The 19958-nt window shown below is 39.9% G+C and overlaps 1 protein-coding gene across 2 annotated transcripts in view; it reads left to right on the top strand.

The window, feature by feature from the left end:
• The first annotated feature begins 1073 nt into the window (after positions 1 to 1073).
• LOC132125498 (S phase cyclin A-associated protein in the endoplasmic reticulum-like) overlaps positions 1074 to 19958 on the top strand; it is a 113138-nt gene continuing 94253 nt past the window's right edge. Inside the window, exons 1-9 of one of the 2 annotated variants that reach the window (XM_059536936.1) lie at positions 1074 to 1383; positions 7773 to 7890; positions 9444 to 9520; positions 10028 to 10225; positions 15063 to 15163; positions 15646 to 15762; positions 16843 to 16970; positions 17068 to 17309; positions 18170 to 18496. In XM_059536936.1, the coding sequence (XP_059392919.1) occupies positions 1210 to 1383; positions 7773 to 7890; positions 9444 to 9520; positions 10028 to 10225; positions 15063 to 15163; positions 15646 to 15762; positions 16843 to 16970; positions 17068 to 17309; positions 18170 to 18496 (1482 nt within the window). In that variant the 5' untranslated portion in view covers positions 1074 to 1209. Of the gene's footprint in view, positions 1384 to 4619; positions 4949 to 7772; positions 7891 to 9443; positions 9521 to 10027; positions 10226 to 15062; positions 15164 to 15645; positions 15763 to 16842; positions 16971 to 17067; positions 17310 to 18169; positions 18497 to 19958 lie in introns of those variants that run through there. The other variant, XM_059536937.1, reaches the window with a different exon arrangement.

Here is a 19958-nt window from a genome sequence, read left to right as displayed (position 1 = left end):
TTTATTTTATCCTGTTTTCATTTAGACCTATAAGCTCATCATTGCAGCACATATGGCTGATAATTTTGGAGATGAGATGTGAACTGAAATTTAGATTTTTTGGGGGGGATATTTAATCGTTTTTGAGAGAATTGGCCCATTTGAACCTCTGGCAGCTCTTGTCAATTTAGGTAAATATTTTCTCAGAATGGCAGCTTATGTTTTGGGACTATGAACATGCTATCAATCACACTCAATTATTATTATAATTTTTTTTAATGCAGTGAATGAAATATTTTGATTGGATTTTTGTGTGTTTGGTTGCGGTGTCTGTGAATGACGAGGCCTTTTGTTAAAGATATCTGTAAATGCAATGAATGTATTTCAGTGTAGCTTTTTGCAGCGCACATGAAGCACCAAGAAGACATTCTTAAGATCTTTTCAGATTATGTATGATTTCATATGTATGTGTTCTTCCTGGACTGGTCTTTATATAGTGTCAGTGAAATCCCTGATTGGGTCCTGGACTTTGGTTTCATGTAGCTTTGACTTAAAAACAACAACAACAACAACAGCGGTTAGTCACTGAAAACAGCATGCTGAAAAGTTAGAATCTAAAGAAATGTGGAATAATCATTATTTTACTAAATGTATAATTATATTTATTAACTACATACAACACAGTTTAAATAAAAAAGTGTATTTAATTATTATTAATTCTACATACCAAATATATATTTTGAAAAAAAATTACATTGTGCTTCTGGCCTAAAAAAAATCAAATCTTGACCTTTTAAATCATTATAAATATAAAAATAAAAACTACTTTTTTCCCCTGTGACCATAGTGCTAAAATTATTTGTGTAGGTTTTATTGGCTTATATATTTCTCCCACCTAATGATATAAAAATGTAATCTTATGATACTTTGATTTACATGATATATAAATGTAATATATATAAATTTATAATGTAATTATAAACATCTAGTAGGACTAGTAAAAAATATCTAGTGACTGGAATTTGGCGGGAACTGGGACTGTGGTTACCTTGGTGACGGTTCGCAGGTGACGTCAGTCCAGTCCTCCAGTCCTGCTGGGGGCGTCTCACTCTCTCGTACTCTGTGTGACTCGTGACTGTTCAGTGTAAAGAAGAGGAGGCTTGTTTAATTTCTCGCCCCCTGGTTGCGAAGTGCACGTCCGTGTGAAGTCGCTGGTTTGACGGCGGGCTCATGTCGAAGGACGGCCGGTACGAGGGGCGCCGTCGCGGCGGGGCTCAGCACCTCCGGCTCGGGCTGAGGGCGGCTCAGAGCGGGGACGCCAGAGACAGGTCGGCCAGCAACAGCTCTGGATCATCTCACGGAGGAGGGAAGAGCAGAAATACGCCCATCAACATCGCCCTAAAGGTAACAAACAACAGTCGTCTCCAAACATCGCGAGCTGCCTACCCAGACAGCAATACTGAGATATCACGAAGGCTCTGTGGGCGCCCAGAAGTGCTTTAACCGAGTTACTTTTCCCTCACAATATCACAGTTATTGTTGCTACACTACAGAACTGTGGTAAAGTTTTCATGCTTGCTGTCATTCTGAACGCTTCTTCATCTGTATGCTTGCTTGAGTTACCACTGTAACTACACGGCAGCAGTGGATTTTACTGTAAATGTGACCCTGGACCACAAAACCAGTCATAAGGGTCATTTTACTGAAATAAAAATGTATACATCATCTGAAACCTGAATAACGTTACATTTGTAAGGATTGGATAATATTTGGCCGAGATACAACCATTTGAAATTCTGGAATCTGAGGGTGCAAAAAGAAAAAAAAATTATATATATATATTTTTTTTTTAGAAAGTTGCTTTTAATGTTGTCCAAATGAAGTTCTTATCACTGCATATTATTTATCAAACATTAAGTTTTCATATATTTATGGTTTGAAATTGACAAAATATCTCCATGGAACATGATCCTTACTTAATATCCTGATTTTGGCATAAAAGAAAAATCTATAATGTTGACCCATACAATGGGTTATTACATGAACTAATGAATTAATTAGTTAGTTGTTAATTTAAAGTTGGCTATTGCTACAAATATACCTGTGCTACTCATGACTGGTTTTGTGCTCCAGGGTGACATCTGAGTTTGTGTAGATGTGATTTACTCGCATTGATTGTGTTGTAATTCTTGACTGTTACAGATTATATGTTGTTAAATGCCTGAGGCAAGAGAGTGTATTTCCACGGTGTATTTTTGGGGGTTACGTTCTGTTTGTTATTGTGACCTGAAAGGTTTCAATTACTTCAGATATTTAGGGTATTGTGGGCAGTCACAATTTGTCATAACATAATCAGTCTCACAGATACACAACACAAATGCCACCATTACATTATATAACAGTAACACTCAAGAAAACATAACATAAAAGTACCTCACATGAACATGACTAACAGTAATTTACCTAAATGACAAATTAACAGTAATTCAGTGCAATATAATGCTTACACGGCATGACATAACAGTAACAATGCAATGTACCATTATAGTAATGCATAAAATTAAAATGACCGTAGCATACACAGTACATAAAATTCAACATAACATTTACATGACAGTAACATTACTACATAACAGTAATAGTGTAAAAAGTTATTAGCATTTAAAAAAAGTTGTTATAACTTTTGACCACAAGGTGACGCTGCCTCCCGAACATTTTGAGTACCATCAAGGCATGGTGCCTAATAAGCATACCAAGATTTGTAACTTATATAAAATATATATATAAATATTGAATGTAGCATTTTACTACCAAATTCAAAATGGTCGATGCCCAAAATGGTGTGGGAAAATGGGGTATTATTCGACTCGCTTGCTGCACCTAATCTAAACAGACCTGTGATTTTTGGCCAAACAATTAAGAAGTTATAAGAAAAAATATGCATTTTTCATTTTTCCTGACCACTAGGTGGCACAGCGCCGAAACCGTGCAGGTAGTCTCAGGTCATGCTTGTTATAACACACATAATATATAAGAATATAACACACACCAAACTGTTGCGAAGGTACAGCCTCTGATCCATTTTTGCGTGCTTTTCATCTAATTCGTTCGTGCTTTATTCGAGAATGGTTTGATTAATCAACTTGAATTACATCACTTTTTGCCAGCATGGTTTGAAGATTATCTGAGCCAACTTTGGTGAGAATCAGACAAACTGTCTAGGTTGAGTTAGAAAAAGTGGGTTTTTCGACCAATTAAAAATAGCAAAAAAACTAAACCTGAAGATTTTTAAATTTTGGTGTTCATTTGACTCTGCATGAGCCAAGATAATTTTCCTTCTGTGCCTCACGATTCTAAAATTATTACTATAAACATGAGTGAAATTTTGGACAAGTGGTGGCGCTAGATAGTTTGAGTTAGAGACTCCAAAATTGCTGTGGTTAATATCAAGACTGTCCTCTATCTGTGTGCCAAATTTCACAACTTTCCCGCAACCGGGTCTATGGGCTGCCATAGACTCAAACAGAAGAAAAAGAATACCAACGGATACAATAGGTGCCTGGCACCTAATAACATTTGTGTCAATAACATTACTACGTAACTAATATAATTCAGCTACTAACAGTGTAACATTTACATGACAATAACATGACTACGAAACAGTGATGTAATTCAACATAACATTTACATGACAAAAATGCCACGTCCCCCTAAAACAGATCATTCAAACACGCCCCCACATGTCTATGTCACCATGTGGAAATATTTGCGTAATGCCGCCAAACTTTCACACAAAGAAAGAAAGTGTGGTTTCAGTAACCAGTTAGTGTTGAGCGAGAGAGAGAGGCACACAGTGGAGTCAGCTGTCTTAACCGTCCGTGGCTTGTGTTCTGCAAACACATACAAGCTTCATCACTGTGTCTGTCACGTGACTCTGTTCCTCTTTCGGGCTTGAACTGACGGTATAACTTACAACGTTATTAACTGTCTTTACATTTATTTTGAAAGATGAAGCTTGCGATTTTGGAAAGGGGCGTTATATTTCCGATGAGTGCTTGTGGTCTTCGGCCAATCACAATGCACTGGGTCAGTTGGCCAATCGCTTGTCAGAAGGAGGGACTTTGTAGAAAACTATGTGTTTGAGAGAGACAGGGCATAGAGGACCTACAATAATGTACAGAATTTGAAAAATAATGTGTTTTTTGAACATTAAAGCATGTCAAAATATTCTGTTACACCAAATACACAAAATAATGATCTTTAAAACCGCATCATGTGACCCCTTTACATATGATAGTAACATAAAGAAAAATAAATTTTAGATTCATACATGCATGCATAAGATAACTTATAAAAATTTTACATACCAAATATCTTGTAGTCTTTAGAGCGTAGATATTTTTATACGCTTTCATCCTCGCGGCTGTATCTGTTCCACATCTTGTTGGCGCATCTCTATTTACATCTATATCCCCGGTGTAAGTTATGCACCGCCCGAGCTACAATTGGATGTTGAGTCTGTGGCATGTCCAATGCAGACGCGCTGACACACGCAGCTCTGCCGCCTCCAGCACATGCTGGACGAGTGGGCATCCTGCCGACTGCACAGAGAGAGAGGAGCTCTGCACAATACTCTGCACTACAAGCTGTGGAGGGTGACTACGACACAACCGGTAGCGGTAGTCAGAGTCTCTGTGCAGCCGAGACATTGCAGAAAGACGTCCTTATGGCCAGGACAAGGAGTCTGTCGTGCTGACTAGCAGAGACATCTACTCAGTGAGTTTGCAGGAGTCACGCTCAACCACGGGGCTATTTTTGGTCCAGCTTTCAAATGACGATGACAGGCCATTCGTGCAGCGGAGATGCTGGTTAAGGGGGAAAACAGGTTGCCATAAACAAATTTGGTAGCATGTCAGGGCCGGATATGGATATGGATGAGGAACCTGCTTACAGACTCTACTTCTACTCTGTACGTACCTACTTCCCATCATTCTTTCTGCTTAGACACACTAGAAACTCTATCCTTGCTGCCTTGTTATTTGTCCTGAAAGCAGTTCTTTGTAGCTGGATGTTCTGAGGGGCTCACTTAGATCTAACTCCAGTGACCTCGGGTGTCAAGGGGGCCTGCTGGTGATTAGGTGATTAGCTTGATTCGTCTCACGCATGCATGGAGCGCTGACCCGAGATCAGATGAACCCTTCTCACTTTTACCTTGGTTATTTTGTACCAGCGGTTGGCAAATCAGAAACAGTAGAATAAAATGAATGTAGACTCAGGCCTTCCGTTGCCAGTCAGCTGCCAGGAATCTGGGAAACCCCGAGTAAATATTTACAATTTGAACACGTGCGTTAATTTACTTGCGTGTCTTTTTTGAATTGCAAAAATTGTTTGTTTCGCAATCTCAAAGCCTCATTCATGCTTATCTCCAGACCTCTAGAGGGTAAAGCTGTGTAATGAGGGCTGTTGTCATTGGCTAAGTAGGTCAGTTGTGTATTTTAACCCCGAGGACATGAGATAGTGGCAGGGGACGACAGTAAAATGTTTATGCATGTGTAAAAACCAGTGAGCCTGATGAAATATTCCTCTATAGTGACAGACAGAACAGCTTTGCATTTGCTTAATGTTGGAACATGGCCAACAAACAACAGAATAATTAGCTATATGCCAAATTGTATTTTTTGTTTTTTTGGATTTATTGTATTCCATAATGTATCAAAGGAGTGTGACACATTATCCAGAATGATTACATTTTATGTTTTGGGTGTGCAGACAAAATTGAGATACTGAAGGCACTGGTATGAAATTAAGTCCAGTATGAAATTAAAATGGATAAAATCAGTCAATTCAATTCATCTATTTTTGATGACACTTTTATTTTAAGGACCAATTCTCAACTAGCATGCATATTGACTGTTTATTAGTACTTAAAATAATGCTTTACTCTGCATGAAAATATTGTAGATCCCTTAATCCTACCCCATACCTTAACTTAACAACTATCTTTCTAACTATTAAGCAGCACTAGGAGTTTGATGCAAACGTCATGGTTAATAGTTAGTGAATTGTGCGATTTGGACCTTAAAGCAACACTATGAAACTTTTTCTGTGTTCCAAATTTGCAAAATGTATATAATGAGCGAGTAAATCATAAATTCATCTACCAAACCGCCTTTTTGTCTTATCCCAAATCTCTATTGTACATTTATAATAAGTGATTATTTTTGGACTATTGTAGCCTGTTCGGGTCGTCACTGCTGTGGAGTAACACATACCTGCGTGAATCATCATAGACATAAACTTGGAGAAGTAGCTCTGGTTGTTAGAATGTTCTTCCGGGGGATACATGCAGTTCTGTTTATTAACCACTAGAGCGCCAACATTTACATAGTGTTGCTTAAAAATATAATGTGACCCTATCTTTTAAAGAATATTCCAGGTTCATTAGATAGAGGACATTAAGTTAAGGCCTGTTCACACCAGGAACAATAACTATAAAGATAACGATAAAGATATAATGTAGTTGTGAAAAGTGTTCTCAATATTAAAGAATAGCAGAGTCCACACCACAACTATAACGAACTATAACGATAAAGGCACAGAGAAACAATGTTGTTGGAATCACTTTCAGAATGTTTTTTTTCTAGCTAATAGATGATAAAAATATTGACAGCCAATCAGAATCAATCCTGCTGTCACAAGCACGAGAATTTAAAGCTGGTGTGGACGCTTGTATAGTTGTTTTTATAACTATCGTGTGAACGGGCCTTTAAGCTGTGATGTTAGCATTTGTAGCATAAAGTCAACCAGCAAAGTTTTATTTTAATTTTTTTTTATTTGTCCTTCCTTTTCTTTAAAGTTTGTGTGAATTAAAAATTAAGTAAATGCATGTTTTAGATCTGATTGTGAACAATTTGTTCATATATAGTTTAAATTTTTTTTATTTGACTTTATAATCAGTGAAAATTCCCCAGTCATTTATTTCACTAAAACCCCACTATCGATTACGCGACCACATTCATTTTTGAGGGCCATTCCCACATCATAATTAGGGATGTACTGATATTTCCACTGAAAATTATCGGCTGAAATGGCATTGTTGTTTTGCAGTTTTTTTTTGGCTACAATTGTTACATTGGATGTAATTTTAGTCAGAGGAGGTTAGTAAGCTGTTTTTCACATTAAAATCATGTCAACGTGCATCATTTTAACACCTTGTGTTTATAGTTTTGAAATAGGCAGCAGTTTAAAGTTTACGAATTGGCTCCATTCACTTCCATTGTAAGTGCACAAATAGGCGACAGCTTTCAAAAGACAGAAATCATCTCTCAGTTATGGATCCGTGTGAAAATGGTGTGCAATAAACATACCACTGTTTGTCTTCCCACTGGTGCTGTTGACATGGCATCACATGCTTACATTATCGCTACTGGCAAGTCATATAAGGTTACAAGAAAGAAGGTGTGAATTATTGGTACTTATTTTAATGGTTTTTGTCCTTATCTTGGACAGAGTAAGCTCACTATTGCCAGTTTCTAAGAGCACTGCTTCTGTCTGTGGGTGTTATAATGAAAAGGACTTGGAGTAAATGTAGAATTGCATCTTTTGTTCACCAATGCATCCTCTGCAGTGAATGGGTGCCGTCAGAATCAGCTGTTTGGACTCTCATTCCGACGGCACCCATTCACTGCAGACCACTGGTGAGCAAGTGATGCAATGTTAAATTTCTCCAAATATGTTCCTATGAAGAAACAATGTTTTCCCCCTAGTTACACTTTTTTTTCTCTTTGCAACAGGCCTCTTTCCAGCGGTCCAACAGCCATGACAAGGTGAGGAAGATCGTGGCCGAGGAAGGCCGGGCTGCTCGAAACCTCATCGCATGGAGCGTCCCAGTCGAGAGCAAGGAGGAAGAGGGTTAGATCCATTCAGATACACTCATGCACACATATGATAATAATAAAAAATCTTGACACTTGCATTGCATTTTCTAGTAAATAATGTGTTGATCCTGGAGTAGCCACTATAGTATAGGGGGGAAAAACCATAAAATACTTTGTTGAAATGTCTGGGATGTCCAAGATTTTTTATGAAGAGCAATTAGCAGATTTTATAAACCCTGCCAATCAAAAGTTTGGGGTCAGTAAGAATTGTTTTTTCTCTTATGCTCACCAAGGCTGCTTTTATTTAACCAAAAATATGGATTGAATTAAAGATAAATTGTTTAAAACCGTTTCTTTGAAATCGAAATATTTTGAAACCGTGTCTTTATTGTCGTTTTTGATCAATGCGTTTTTGAATAAACGTATTTTAAAATAAATCCGATAATATACATGATTCATTGCTCTTTCTTGCAGTCAGAAATGGCCTCACATCCCACACGGTTCATCGCCCATCAGGCTGCCAACTTAAAATGCATCTAGCTTTGTAAAGAGCGTCCATTTGCAAAGCAAATGTGAGCGATGAACAAGTGCTCCAGATCTGTCATCCCTTCTCTTGTACCTGGAGTTACAGTACACTCTTTGTCGTGGAGTGTGTGAATATGTGTGTGTGTAAGCTGACCCAGATCCTCTGTTTCACTGACAGGTCACCACAGGAGTCTTTTGTTATTTGGGGACTGCAGTATGTGTAATGTCCGAGTGAAAACGACTCACCAGTGCCTGCATTCATCATGCGCAGTGACCGTTTCTGAATCAGGGGAAGTTCCCCAGTTAGAAGTGCTGATTGAGAATCAGTTCTGACCCCTCATATCCTGATAAAGAGGATTATGTTGACTAGAAGAGGCTGATCCTGTTCTTCTAGTGAAAACACAATACAGGCCCTGATCCCAGATCAGTTCTAATAGTCAAAGATACTTTATGAATGCAAGCACTGGCTAAAGATGACTTTAAGCGTGAATTAAACAGAGTTACTAGTTTGAATTACCCTGATGTAAATTATTTTAATATATAGTGAAAATAAAATGTGTGTGTATGTTTATATTTTATACATGTATATGCACACACATCTATGTATGTCTGTGTGTATTTATTTGCTTTGCAGTAATGTTAATGGGTTGGAGGGATCATAAACTTTTTTTTTTTTTTTTCGTGCCAGTGGGATTTACAATGGCTGTGTTTAGAATGAAAGACTACCAGAACATGCATGCTATTTTTTATTTTATTTTAAATGACGTGCATGATGTAATTACAAACATTTAAATGACTAGTATGCTTCATAGTGATTTAACCTCGTGATGGGAATGAAAAAACTATTTCAAAATTGCTAAAATGTTTTGGGATTCCTGACTTCTATTTATAGAAAGTATTGTTTCATTTCAGAATCTGAAAGTTGAATAGGTCTTCAGTTTTACAAAAAAAATGCTCTGATGTCACCTGTTTAAATTTGTTAGGTGGAATAGTCCAGACGTATAAGGTAATATGATATTTATCTGCTTATTAACTGTGCTGTGTTCTTCTGTTCACGTGCAGCTAAGTTGAAGAATCACGGATATGGCAATGCAAGAGCTCAACGAATCAACTCTGGGCTCCACAGGAACAAAAAACAGGTTGGATTCATTTTTAAAAAGACTGTTTTTAGTTTCTGAATCTTTTATGAATACCTAGAGTATCTGAAAATACCACTGTCATACAACACGTTGCATTTCATTATATGTCTCTTTTTGCATCCACAACAAATCTGGAACCAGGTAAAAAAAGAAATAATATCAGCCTGAAACATCTGAGTCTTGGCCAGTATGAAAAAAAGTTAACCGGTCTAAATCAAAAGAAAATGTTTCATTGCATCCTTCAAAAAAGTGATAATTTAACCAGCAAGCTTTAAACTGGACAGATTTTACTCATGTTAAACACTAGGGGGCGCCAGATGCCTTTTATTTGAACCTTGTATTTATGGGGTCTAATTTCAATTCTTCCATAATTTGACCTCAGTGTTTATATAAGCAGCACACACTGATTGTTAAAACAGCTGTTACCCCGTAATCTTAATAGAAAATGGAGTTCATTTGAAGGTATCTAGACCATTTGAAACATGCAATCACATCTGCTCTTAACAGAACTTATCACTGGACTGCAAAAACGCACCTGTGGCGATACTGGACAAAGGTCCTGAGAAGAGCCCCACCAAAACTAGACAGCCACGGAAGGTGGACCTCCGAGCGCGATACTGGGCCTTTCTTTTCGATAATCTCCGGCGAGCAGTGGATGAGATCTACGTCACCTGTGAATCCGACCAGAGCGTGGTGGAGTGCAGGGTATGATTATATATGACACACATACCATCACCAACAATTGTATGGTTTTACCACTTGAAACGGATTTATTAAAACATTTGTAATTCTATAATTTTTTATTAATTTTGTTATTATTATTATTATTTTACATTTGAAGTGGCTGCTTTTGCAGTCTGTCCACTAGAGGGAGTGAAGCGTTGTGGTGTTCTTCCCCCTCCTCCTCTTCTTCCTCCTCCTCCTCCTCCTTGCATTCCTTTTGTTTTCTGGTTTGTGTCAGAGAGGGGTTTGGTGAGAGAATTATCACTGCACCTCTCCAGGGCCTTTCTGGAGGCAGTGTAGATGGATGACATGTGTAAACACAGGGCCCCCCGCCCCACTCCTTCCGTGTGTGTATGTGCGGGTGATCGGGGTGGGGTATGAGGTCTAGGTGACGTCCCAAAACACTTTTTCCACTCCAGGTTCTTTGTTTATTTTTAGTAAAAGCAAAAATCTGATTTTGAAACATGTACTACAATCAGCCGCTATGACCAATAACCTCTCAGCACGCAACGATCGCAATAACGATTTGTCACTTCAAGTTGATCAACAGTGTTTCTGTGTCCGGTTTGGTCTTGGGACTGGTGTCGGCAAACATTCGTTTGAACTCTGTTAGCTTTGGTTGGCAGAGCCCATGTCGGGGCACTCACTATGCTTACCCTGGCAGGTATGGCGCCGGGGTGTATTTGGGCCCATCGTCCACACTCTACACTGCTGGCTCTGATTTATCGATTGGCGTGTAATCTAGAATTATGCTGAGCAGGGTTTGGCCAGCCACTCGAAGCTAACCGGGTCCTTTTGTGGTTACCTTGTTGACAGCTGGCCTGTGCGAATGTGCGTAAACTGTCTGGCCGCTGTGTTTCCATGTCCGGCAGGTCTGTTCACACTTCCTGGCCCTTTGGTCTGAGTTTGTGTATGTGTCTATGCTGTGCTACAGATCTGTAGTTCACTGCCATGTGACAGTAGAGGCTTGTTGGATGAGAGACTGTAGACCTACAGTAGCAAAACGTCCCTTGGAGCTGTTAAATGCTCCACATAAATGCTCCTTTATAAAGATATAAATCTGTGTTTCAGCACATGTCATGTGCGTTTACCAGCACAGTTTTTCGTGTTACATAATTGCATAAAATTTTAATTTTTCGTTCATCAACAGAATCTTGCATAAAATGCAAAATATTTTATACAATGTTTAAATTGTTTGCAAATGCATTTGGAAAATGCAGTTAAGCACAACATTCAGTGGAAAGTAACATGAGCAGGACTTTAATTTTATCCATCACAATTTATTCGTTTTTAACCTTAGGCTGTGACATTATTGGTAAATGTTGGTTTTTCCCACCCACATGTCTTGAGCAGAAAAGAAAAGTTTTTTCAGAGGTGATGGAAAAAACATAAAAATTAACAACTTTTTTTTTATTTTGACAACTAAGTACAGCATTTGCAATAAATTATATTTGCTTATTCATAAATGTTATTCAGTATAAAACAAAAACCAGATTGTTTCCTAGCACCAATATTCACCTGTGTCTCTGATCCTTTATCCTCTGCCAGTGTTGACTGGTTCTTGATTTGGTCGAGTGGTTGATTTATTTTCATATTTAAGTAACGCCCACATCTTTAACCCACAGCCCAGAGGACTAATTAGTTCTTATCAGGCCTCTCCCTCGTCTCAGGACTGATTTATGTCACATCAGCCCATGAACAAGACAACTATCCTCTGCTTGTGTGAATGCGTCTATGAAAACGAGAGATGTAATAAATCAGAATTGTTTTGGGATAGTTGAGGGGTCATTTAATTTTTTATTTGACCGAATGTTACCATAATAAGCATTTTCCCATCAAGTGTCTTATAAGTCTTGTTCCTCTTCTTCTAAAGTGATTTTCTTTTTTTTCTTTTTTTTAAGGGCACTTCTTATCCACTTGTTTTCCCTTAGCTGTTGCATTATGGGCCAGTATCGTCCTGCACCATGCCATGGTGTTGTTAACTAGCCCTAATCAACCAGGTGGGAAGGAAGTCGACCGGAAGTTGAAGTCGGCCTCGTGCCGCCATCTTGTAGCAGAACTTCACTTGCGTTAGCATCCCATTGACTCCCATTCATTTTGGCGTCACTTTGACAGAGAATAACTTTACATCTGAGGCGTTTAAAGACTCCATTTGTCCATTATTTATTTCTAAAGATACACGACAATGTATAAAGGGCTCCATTACCTTCTATGTTACATTATGGCCCCGTAGAAACAGTTTTTGTAAAAATAGGCTAACGATTGCGTCATAACCACTCGACTCTCTGTCGCACAGTAGAGAAATTACCGTACAGACTGGAGGAGAAGCTCGCAGGCAATCGGGGAGACCTCAAGAGAGAAGCCCATAGATACAAGCCCTGGCGTTACATTTTAAAATACTATACAAAATAATTAATCAGAATACTTCTGCTCACTCACGCCAAAGAACTCCCCGCTCAAGCTCGCCGTCTCTGCAAGATTAACGATGGCAGTTTGCACGCACAGCTACTAGAAGATTTACATCTGTCAGACAGGTCGCTGACGTCATCAAGCTTAGTTTGAGTCTGCGCGTCAGAAACGGAAGTGCTAAAAATCGCTAAAAATGGGCTTCACTTGTCTCAATTGAGTTCCAAGGGGGTCGCTGTGTCCATTTCTTTTACTGTCTATGTAATCAACAGGCCTCCTGCTGGACACATCTTTCACTGGGCCTGACTACTCTATTAACTAAAAGCACTGTGGACCTCTCTTCACAATTGCCACTCCCCTGTTAACACCCATCAATCACACAAACACACGCGCCTGTTTCACAGCATCACCTGCCATCCCCCATTTAATCCAGATCATCAGTCACACCACACCCCCTGGACATGATTTTGAATGCAACTGAACAATATCTCAATGAACAGGAGGTCTGGGTTTTCCTGACTACCTCACAATATATTTCACATTGTGATACAGGTGTCAACACATAATCATGCATCAGACAAATGAAGAAGACGCTGCATACTTGCAAGGGATCAGTTTCACATACACTCCACTTTTATCATGTATAGTACCTCAGAAGTGGCTCTAAACACTATAAAATGCAAATTTGACAGTTGCAGAGGACCTACCCTGTTGGAAAAGCCAGCATATGCTGGTTAGGAAGCATGGCTGCCGGTTTGAGCTGGTTTAAGCTGGTCATGTGCTGGTCCTAAGTAGTGGTCGACCGATATATCATCAAGGCCGATATTAAGCATTTTCCCTGATGTGTTCGAGGTATTTTGACGGCACACTGGGCTTTTATTTTGACGGCGCTGAGAAAGGCAGCATCTGAGCGCACACAGTGCTCACACTCTCCCACTTGTTTACGGTCGTCATTAACAGTTCTGTCTTATACGGATAGAAGTCTGTCTAATAATCGGATAGAATGGTTAAACAAAGTAATGAATGTTTTCAAAGAGTATTATAATGATTGCTTTTATATTGTAAGTAATAGAAAGGCAAACATTATAATACTTTCTCGTTTGCCATCAGCATTAAGCAGATACGCATTTATCATTTTAACAAATCTTTGAATGTCTAATGAACATTTAATTTCACAAACCTTGCAAACTTGGTTGAATCAAGCTGTGAGATCTTGTGAAGTTTGTATGTGTATCCAGCATGATCACGTGTTCTCTTTGTGACGGTCGACCCGTGTTAATTGAATGCTGTAAACTTTGAACTCCTGATTTCAAATTATGCTCCGCTTTATGTATTTGCCTACCTGGATTTATTATGAAAAATCTGATTCCCAATGCACACAGACTTCCCAGAATACTGAGTGCCCTTTTGGATACAGTCGCAATGTTTACTTCCTTTTTAATTATATTTTTATAATCCAATTAAGATTTATTATGACCGGCATTGACTGTTTCTGGCAGATTTAAGAATCGTAAGCAGGCTTTTTGTAAACCTAAGAGCATATGGTAGGTCTAGGGTTGTAGACCTGTTCTAGTCTGTGTTGTGACAAGGCTTTGGGACACTCTCTAGCGGCTTTGTTGGAGCCAAGGGAGTCCCTACAGCGCTCCCAGATCGAATATCGTATAGACAGTGAACATTTCGTCATACGCTGCACACTCTTTGCTGGTAACTAGAAATGATTACAGCCCCAATCAGATTTGCCAGCCCCCTTTCGCAAAGCTAATTGGTAATTTCAGCCGCACCTCTTGTGGAAGACCACTGAGGCGGGAAAAGGCAGCAGCACTCTTTTTCCCTTTTCTTTTGTCCTCATCGTTTTTTTTTTTTTTTGCCCACTCCTAGCATTTGTGAATGGAGTGCTCGTGTGTGTGCCCCAGTAGCTACAAATGCCCACTTTTTAGTAGAGACAACAGGGTGATGGTTTATACCAGCTTCTCACTGTGAACTAGAATCGGGGGCTCGTCCGGGATTCCGGTTACCAGAGAATTCACTGAGTTCTACTGAATTACTTTGCCTTGACACTGACAATTAAAGACATTTGTCGCCACCTTTAACATTTTGATAGCTCATAAATCAGAGGTGTCCAGTCCTGCTCCTGAAGGGCCAATGTCCTGCAGAGTTTAATTCCAGCTTGAATCCTCACACCTGCCTGGAAGCTTCTAGTGATCTTTCAAGACTTTGGTTAGCTGGTCCAGGAGCAAGACTGGTCAAGATTGGAGCAAGTTTTGGCAGGTTTTTGCAAGCAAATCCTTTACAGTTTAGAAGACTTTGCCTTTTGATTGATGGTCGGTGCTTAAGCAAATTTCGGTGTTGCCTGTAATTCTCCCTTATCTCATTGAGGCTTTCAGATCTGACAGCACACATACTTTCCCCCCAGGAGGTGCTGATGATGTTGGATAACTATGTCCGCGATTTTAAAGCTCTAATTGACTGGATCCAACTACAGGAGAAGCTGGAAAAAACAGACGCTCAGAACAGGTGATAATATGCTTGCTATCTAAATGGGCACATTCCATAGACTTCTGTTGTTTTACATACATTTAGTTAAATTATATAAGTATTTATTAAGCTAAAATTACAAATCTGACCTTAACCAATATCTTAACATGATATATACAGTATATATAGACACACACACAAATATATACAGCATGATCAATGAATAATTTGTGTTTATTCACTATTTCACGGTCTCACCGCTTTGCATAATGAGTAAGTGACCACAACACTAGTACATTGATTATGGTATAAAAAGAGCTTTTAAGTTGTGTGTCAAACTGTAAAGTGCTCCTCAGGAAGCTCTGTTCATTTCTGCAGAATTTGAATGTGCATCCTTTAGAGGCATGTAAGCATGCCCTGGTCCCTGTATGTTTATGAAATATTTTGGGGAATTTTAAAAATGCTTTTTATATGTTCTGATTCAGTACCTTTCTTTTGAGAGTTTCATCCTGTTCCCGCAGACCTACGTCTTTGGCTTGGGAAGTTCGAAAGATGTCACCAGGGCGACATGTAATGTCCAGCCCCTCGTCAGACCGTATTGTCCCATCACCTGGCGTTCGCCGTGCACTCAATTTTGGGTAGGCCAATCTATTACATCCATCACACCCAGGATCACTCAAAAACATTTCCCTTAAGTACTCACAAGTACTTTCCAATCCTAGCTCTTGTTTATTCTTTTATGCTTAATATTTATTCCCGGTAGATACCCATTATAAAAAAATACAGCTAATAATGTGGTGTATAGGGAAAATATTACTGTATAGGAACTATATTCAGTATGTGTTATACAAGTTGCTATTATAGCGAAAACTGAAACATGCTGTCCAATTTATTGAATCATATTTTTCTACTTGCAAAATATCTACTTGCAAAATATCAATATCAATATCAATGTAAATATGCTGTTCCTTGTTTTGTTTTGTTTTTGGTTTACTTGCAATTTCAGACATGGCGTACGTGCTTGAATCTGGCCTCAAACCATTATCCCTGCTCACAGCATGCTAATTGACACCATTGTCTCTGTTTGTAAACTGTGGCGACATGAGGCTCCCCTGCATTATCATAATTTTTTTTTTTACTGATAGTGTGAGGAAGGCAATTGATAATGTGATTTAAAATGCCACAGAATGCTTAGATGGAGAAATCAATGGCAGATATGATGCATATCATAGCCTCACTACCAGACCGGAAAGACTACGCCTGTCTGGCAGAGGCTGGGGGGAGAAGGGGAATCGATCCGCAATGGCCTAAGCGTTTCGTTTAATGCGATTTTTGCCAGGTTCTCCTCATGCCTGCGCTTGAGACTTTGGGGGGTGCAGATCTAAGTGTGGTTAAAGACTGCTGAAGCATGGGAATCCATGTCTGTATTATACTGTAATTGGACGCCACAGGAAATGGATATTGATCAAGACGGAGGGCACTCGGTCTGAAGTTTCCATTTTAGTTCCTGGTGTTTGAGGAAGCCCAACGATGCATAGCTAGAGCGTTTGTGATGGCTACCCATAGAAGGAGACTATTTAACAATATAGTTAATGGCGGTGAAACATTTTTATCTATTGCAATTGTGCAACTGGTAATGAATACCACAACACAGCTACTGTCCATCTGTGTATTTGAATCTGAAACCTTTGGTTTAAATGGCTTGTGTGTGTTTACAGTGGTCCCCCTCCCACTTTGGCTGTGGCACGCCTCTCACACAGTGGACCAAGCTGGGCTGACCGAGTCAAGTGTTCCCAGTCCCTTCCTGTCTCCAGCCCAAGTGTCAACATCCCTGCTGAAAAACCAGGTGAATGGATCTTCTCTATTGACAGTCATGTGTTTTCAAATCCAGATGTGTTAGTATTTCTGTGTTTATGTATATGTAGGTATCCACGAATCCTTAGCAAAGAAAGATGCAGAGGGCTGGGAGACCGTGCAGCGTGGGCGCTCCATGAGGCCACGCTCCATCACCATGGTGGCTAAGGTAAGCCCCGTTCTGGCCCATGTCAGCCCCAAAGATGACAGCGACAAGGAGAACCAGCGCATCCAGCCCTCACCTCAGGAAAAATCTCAGGAGGTGATTGAACAAGAGCAACCTTTACCCCAAGAGCAGAGACAAGAGACGGAAAAGACCTCCGTCATCGAGGTACTGAGATCAACCTGCTTCCCTTTATTAATTATTTAGTGCTAATAGATATGAAGGCTCTGTAACATCAGAATGTTTTTGTTTGGTCACAGTGTGTTCATAGATACACTTTCCAGACAGGGCAGTATCAAGTGTACAAGCATCGATTTTGTACATGTTGATCAGATTTAATGAGGTTTATTAAATATTGATGATGCAATGTCTTAGATTACATTTGAACAATATGATAAAGCCAATAGCTCTGTTGCAAATCCTAGTGAGCTGGCATGCTACCTACTTTCTGCATAGGCTTAAAATAGCACCCTCTCTAAAATAGAACATCATTAGCGACTGATTTGGAATGCTCTATGCAGGCAGCATCTCTTAAAAATAGTACAAGACTTGACCAAAAATTTATTTCAATGAGTTTGTCGTTGGCATGATGCTAAGTTAATTTCACAATTTGCCAGTGGGCATAAAATGTCACATTGTTTACCAGTTAATAAAACATTCATCTGCAATCTTGCACTGTGGTGTTGTCTTCTCCAAAGAGCATTTGATGCCACCCTAGAATTTTGCCAAAATTTATTAGGAAGCAGTTGCCTACTTTTGAAGCAACCTGCACATCAAGAGCCTTGAACTGCTGCCTCTGAAGACAAGCTTACTAGGTTTTACAACCGACAAGCATGTTTGTGGTTTATGATCATACAGTTCTTGGTATGATACATGTTTGTTTTGAAATGCATGATATTGTTTAATTATTTAGCATGCTGTGTTTCTTTAGTACTGTTTGTTTTCTTGCTGCACTCATATCTACCGAATGGTCTGACATGCATGTTTGTGTTCATATTTGTGTATGCATCTGTGTGTATATTGCACAGTCACCAGCAGAAAGTGTTGAAGAGCCAGGGCAGAGTGTCAGCGCCCCCTCTGAGGACACGCCACCCCCCACCTCTGACCCCACGCCACCCCCTACCTCTCCACCTTCGCAGGCCCAGTGCCCGGAATGGGATTCCGATCCAGGTCCTCTCCCTGTAACCCTTTCCCAACCAAAGGAGCCGGGTACTGGGAAAGCCAAAGTAGAGCAGGGGATGGAAGGGTCGGTGTGGAAGGTCGCTGCACCGTCAGAAAAGGTGGAGGCAGCGGTCTACGTTACCCTGGCAGCGATGACACTGGAGAGCATGCTGGACCCCACAGAACTTTCCACCGTGAGTGCCAAGAGACACAGGCCAGGGTCAGGACTGCCGCCTAAACAAAGTCAATCCCAAAAACCTCCAGGCGAGGCAGGGCGAGGCAGGTCCCCCCCCCCCCCTTTCTTAGCAAGTATTTGTATGTGCGTGCTGACAGGGGTGAACTATTATTACTGTGAGTAGAGAACAGGAAGGCCCAGTTGTTTGTTTTTATTTTAGGCTTATCAAGTGTCTCCTGCACCAGCCAGACACCTTGACTGGTTTAGTCCCCATGGGCTGTCATTGACCTTGACCTCCCTTCGAGCCTTGACCTCCCAAAATCATGCTAGATTCAAAGGTGACACCACACATGCAACAAAAGTGGCTGTTAATGTAACATCTGCAGATCTCTCTCACAGTCAGAGCTCCTCTGATCAATTATATTATTTTTGCACTGTATAGTTCTAGGAGCTTAGTTGGTGGTTTATAGAGAGCCAATTTCACCCTCAGCCCATTTTCCTGGTTGCATTGGCACCAGCAACGAGGGCTCTGAAGCGGTCGAGAGCGATATCTTTATTCGTGGCATTTACAAACGTCAACAACCGGTGAATGGAGGACGCCGTGATCGGAGCTGTTTTTGTTGTGTGTCGTGGGTTTCATGATAACAGAGATGGAATGTGAATGCACAGTTCACTTGATTGAAAGAGCATGAAAATCTAACTAAATCTCCTATAAAAAAATGTGCAGTGTTATCATCGAGGTTGAGAAAAGAACAAAATGTTGCTGACAACAGGTAAATGCCTTTGGGACAGATTTACGAACCGCTTGCGCCAGGGCAAACCATCATTTCACATTAAAATTGTACTGTCAGGTTTTACTAAAGACACGTAGTGAAGAATTAGCACTGGAAAGGAATGGATGCAGAGATTTGTGTCTGACCTTATTGAATATGCATTTGTAGGAGTTTCCCTTTCTGACAAAATTTATGGAAGGATAGTATTAAAATGAATCACGCAATGCGTGTTTTGCGCTTGTTAGTTCATTGGTGTTTGCGGCATTATTTAACGCCCAAAAAAGCACGTCTTAAAGCAGTGGTTCTCAAACATGTCTTGGAGTACACCCAGCCCTGTACATTTTGTATGTCTCCCTCATCTATCACATTTGATTCACCTTATCAGCTCCTTAGTGGAGACTGCAAGAACCTGAAGTGGGCATCTCCGATATAGGGAGACCTGCAAAATGTGCCGTGCTGGGGGCACTTTGTGGAGAGGAGGTTTGAAAACCACTGTCTTAAAGGATTAGTTCAACCAAAATTTTAAATCCTGTCATTAATTACTATGTTGTTCCAAACCCATAAGACCTTCTTTCATCTTTGGAACACAAATTAAGATATTTTTGTTAAAATCCGAGAGCTCTCAGACCCTGCGTAAACAGCAAGGTTACTACCACAATCAGTGTCCAGAAACGTAGCAAGGACTTCGGTTAAATAGTCCATGTGACA

The sequence above is a fragment of the Carassius carassius genome, chromosome 43, assembly GCF_963082965.1.
Source record: "Carassius carassius chromosome 43, fCarCar2.1, whole genome shotgun sequence".
Lineage (NCBI taxonomy): Eukaryota > Metazoa > Chordata > Actinopteri > Cypriniformes > Cyprinidae > Carassius > Carassius carassius.
Note: the sequence above shows the minus strand (reverse complement) of the source record. Positions and strands in the feature narration are given on the sequence as shown.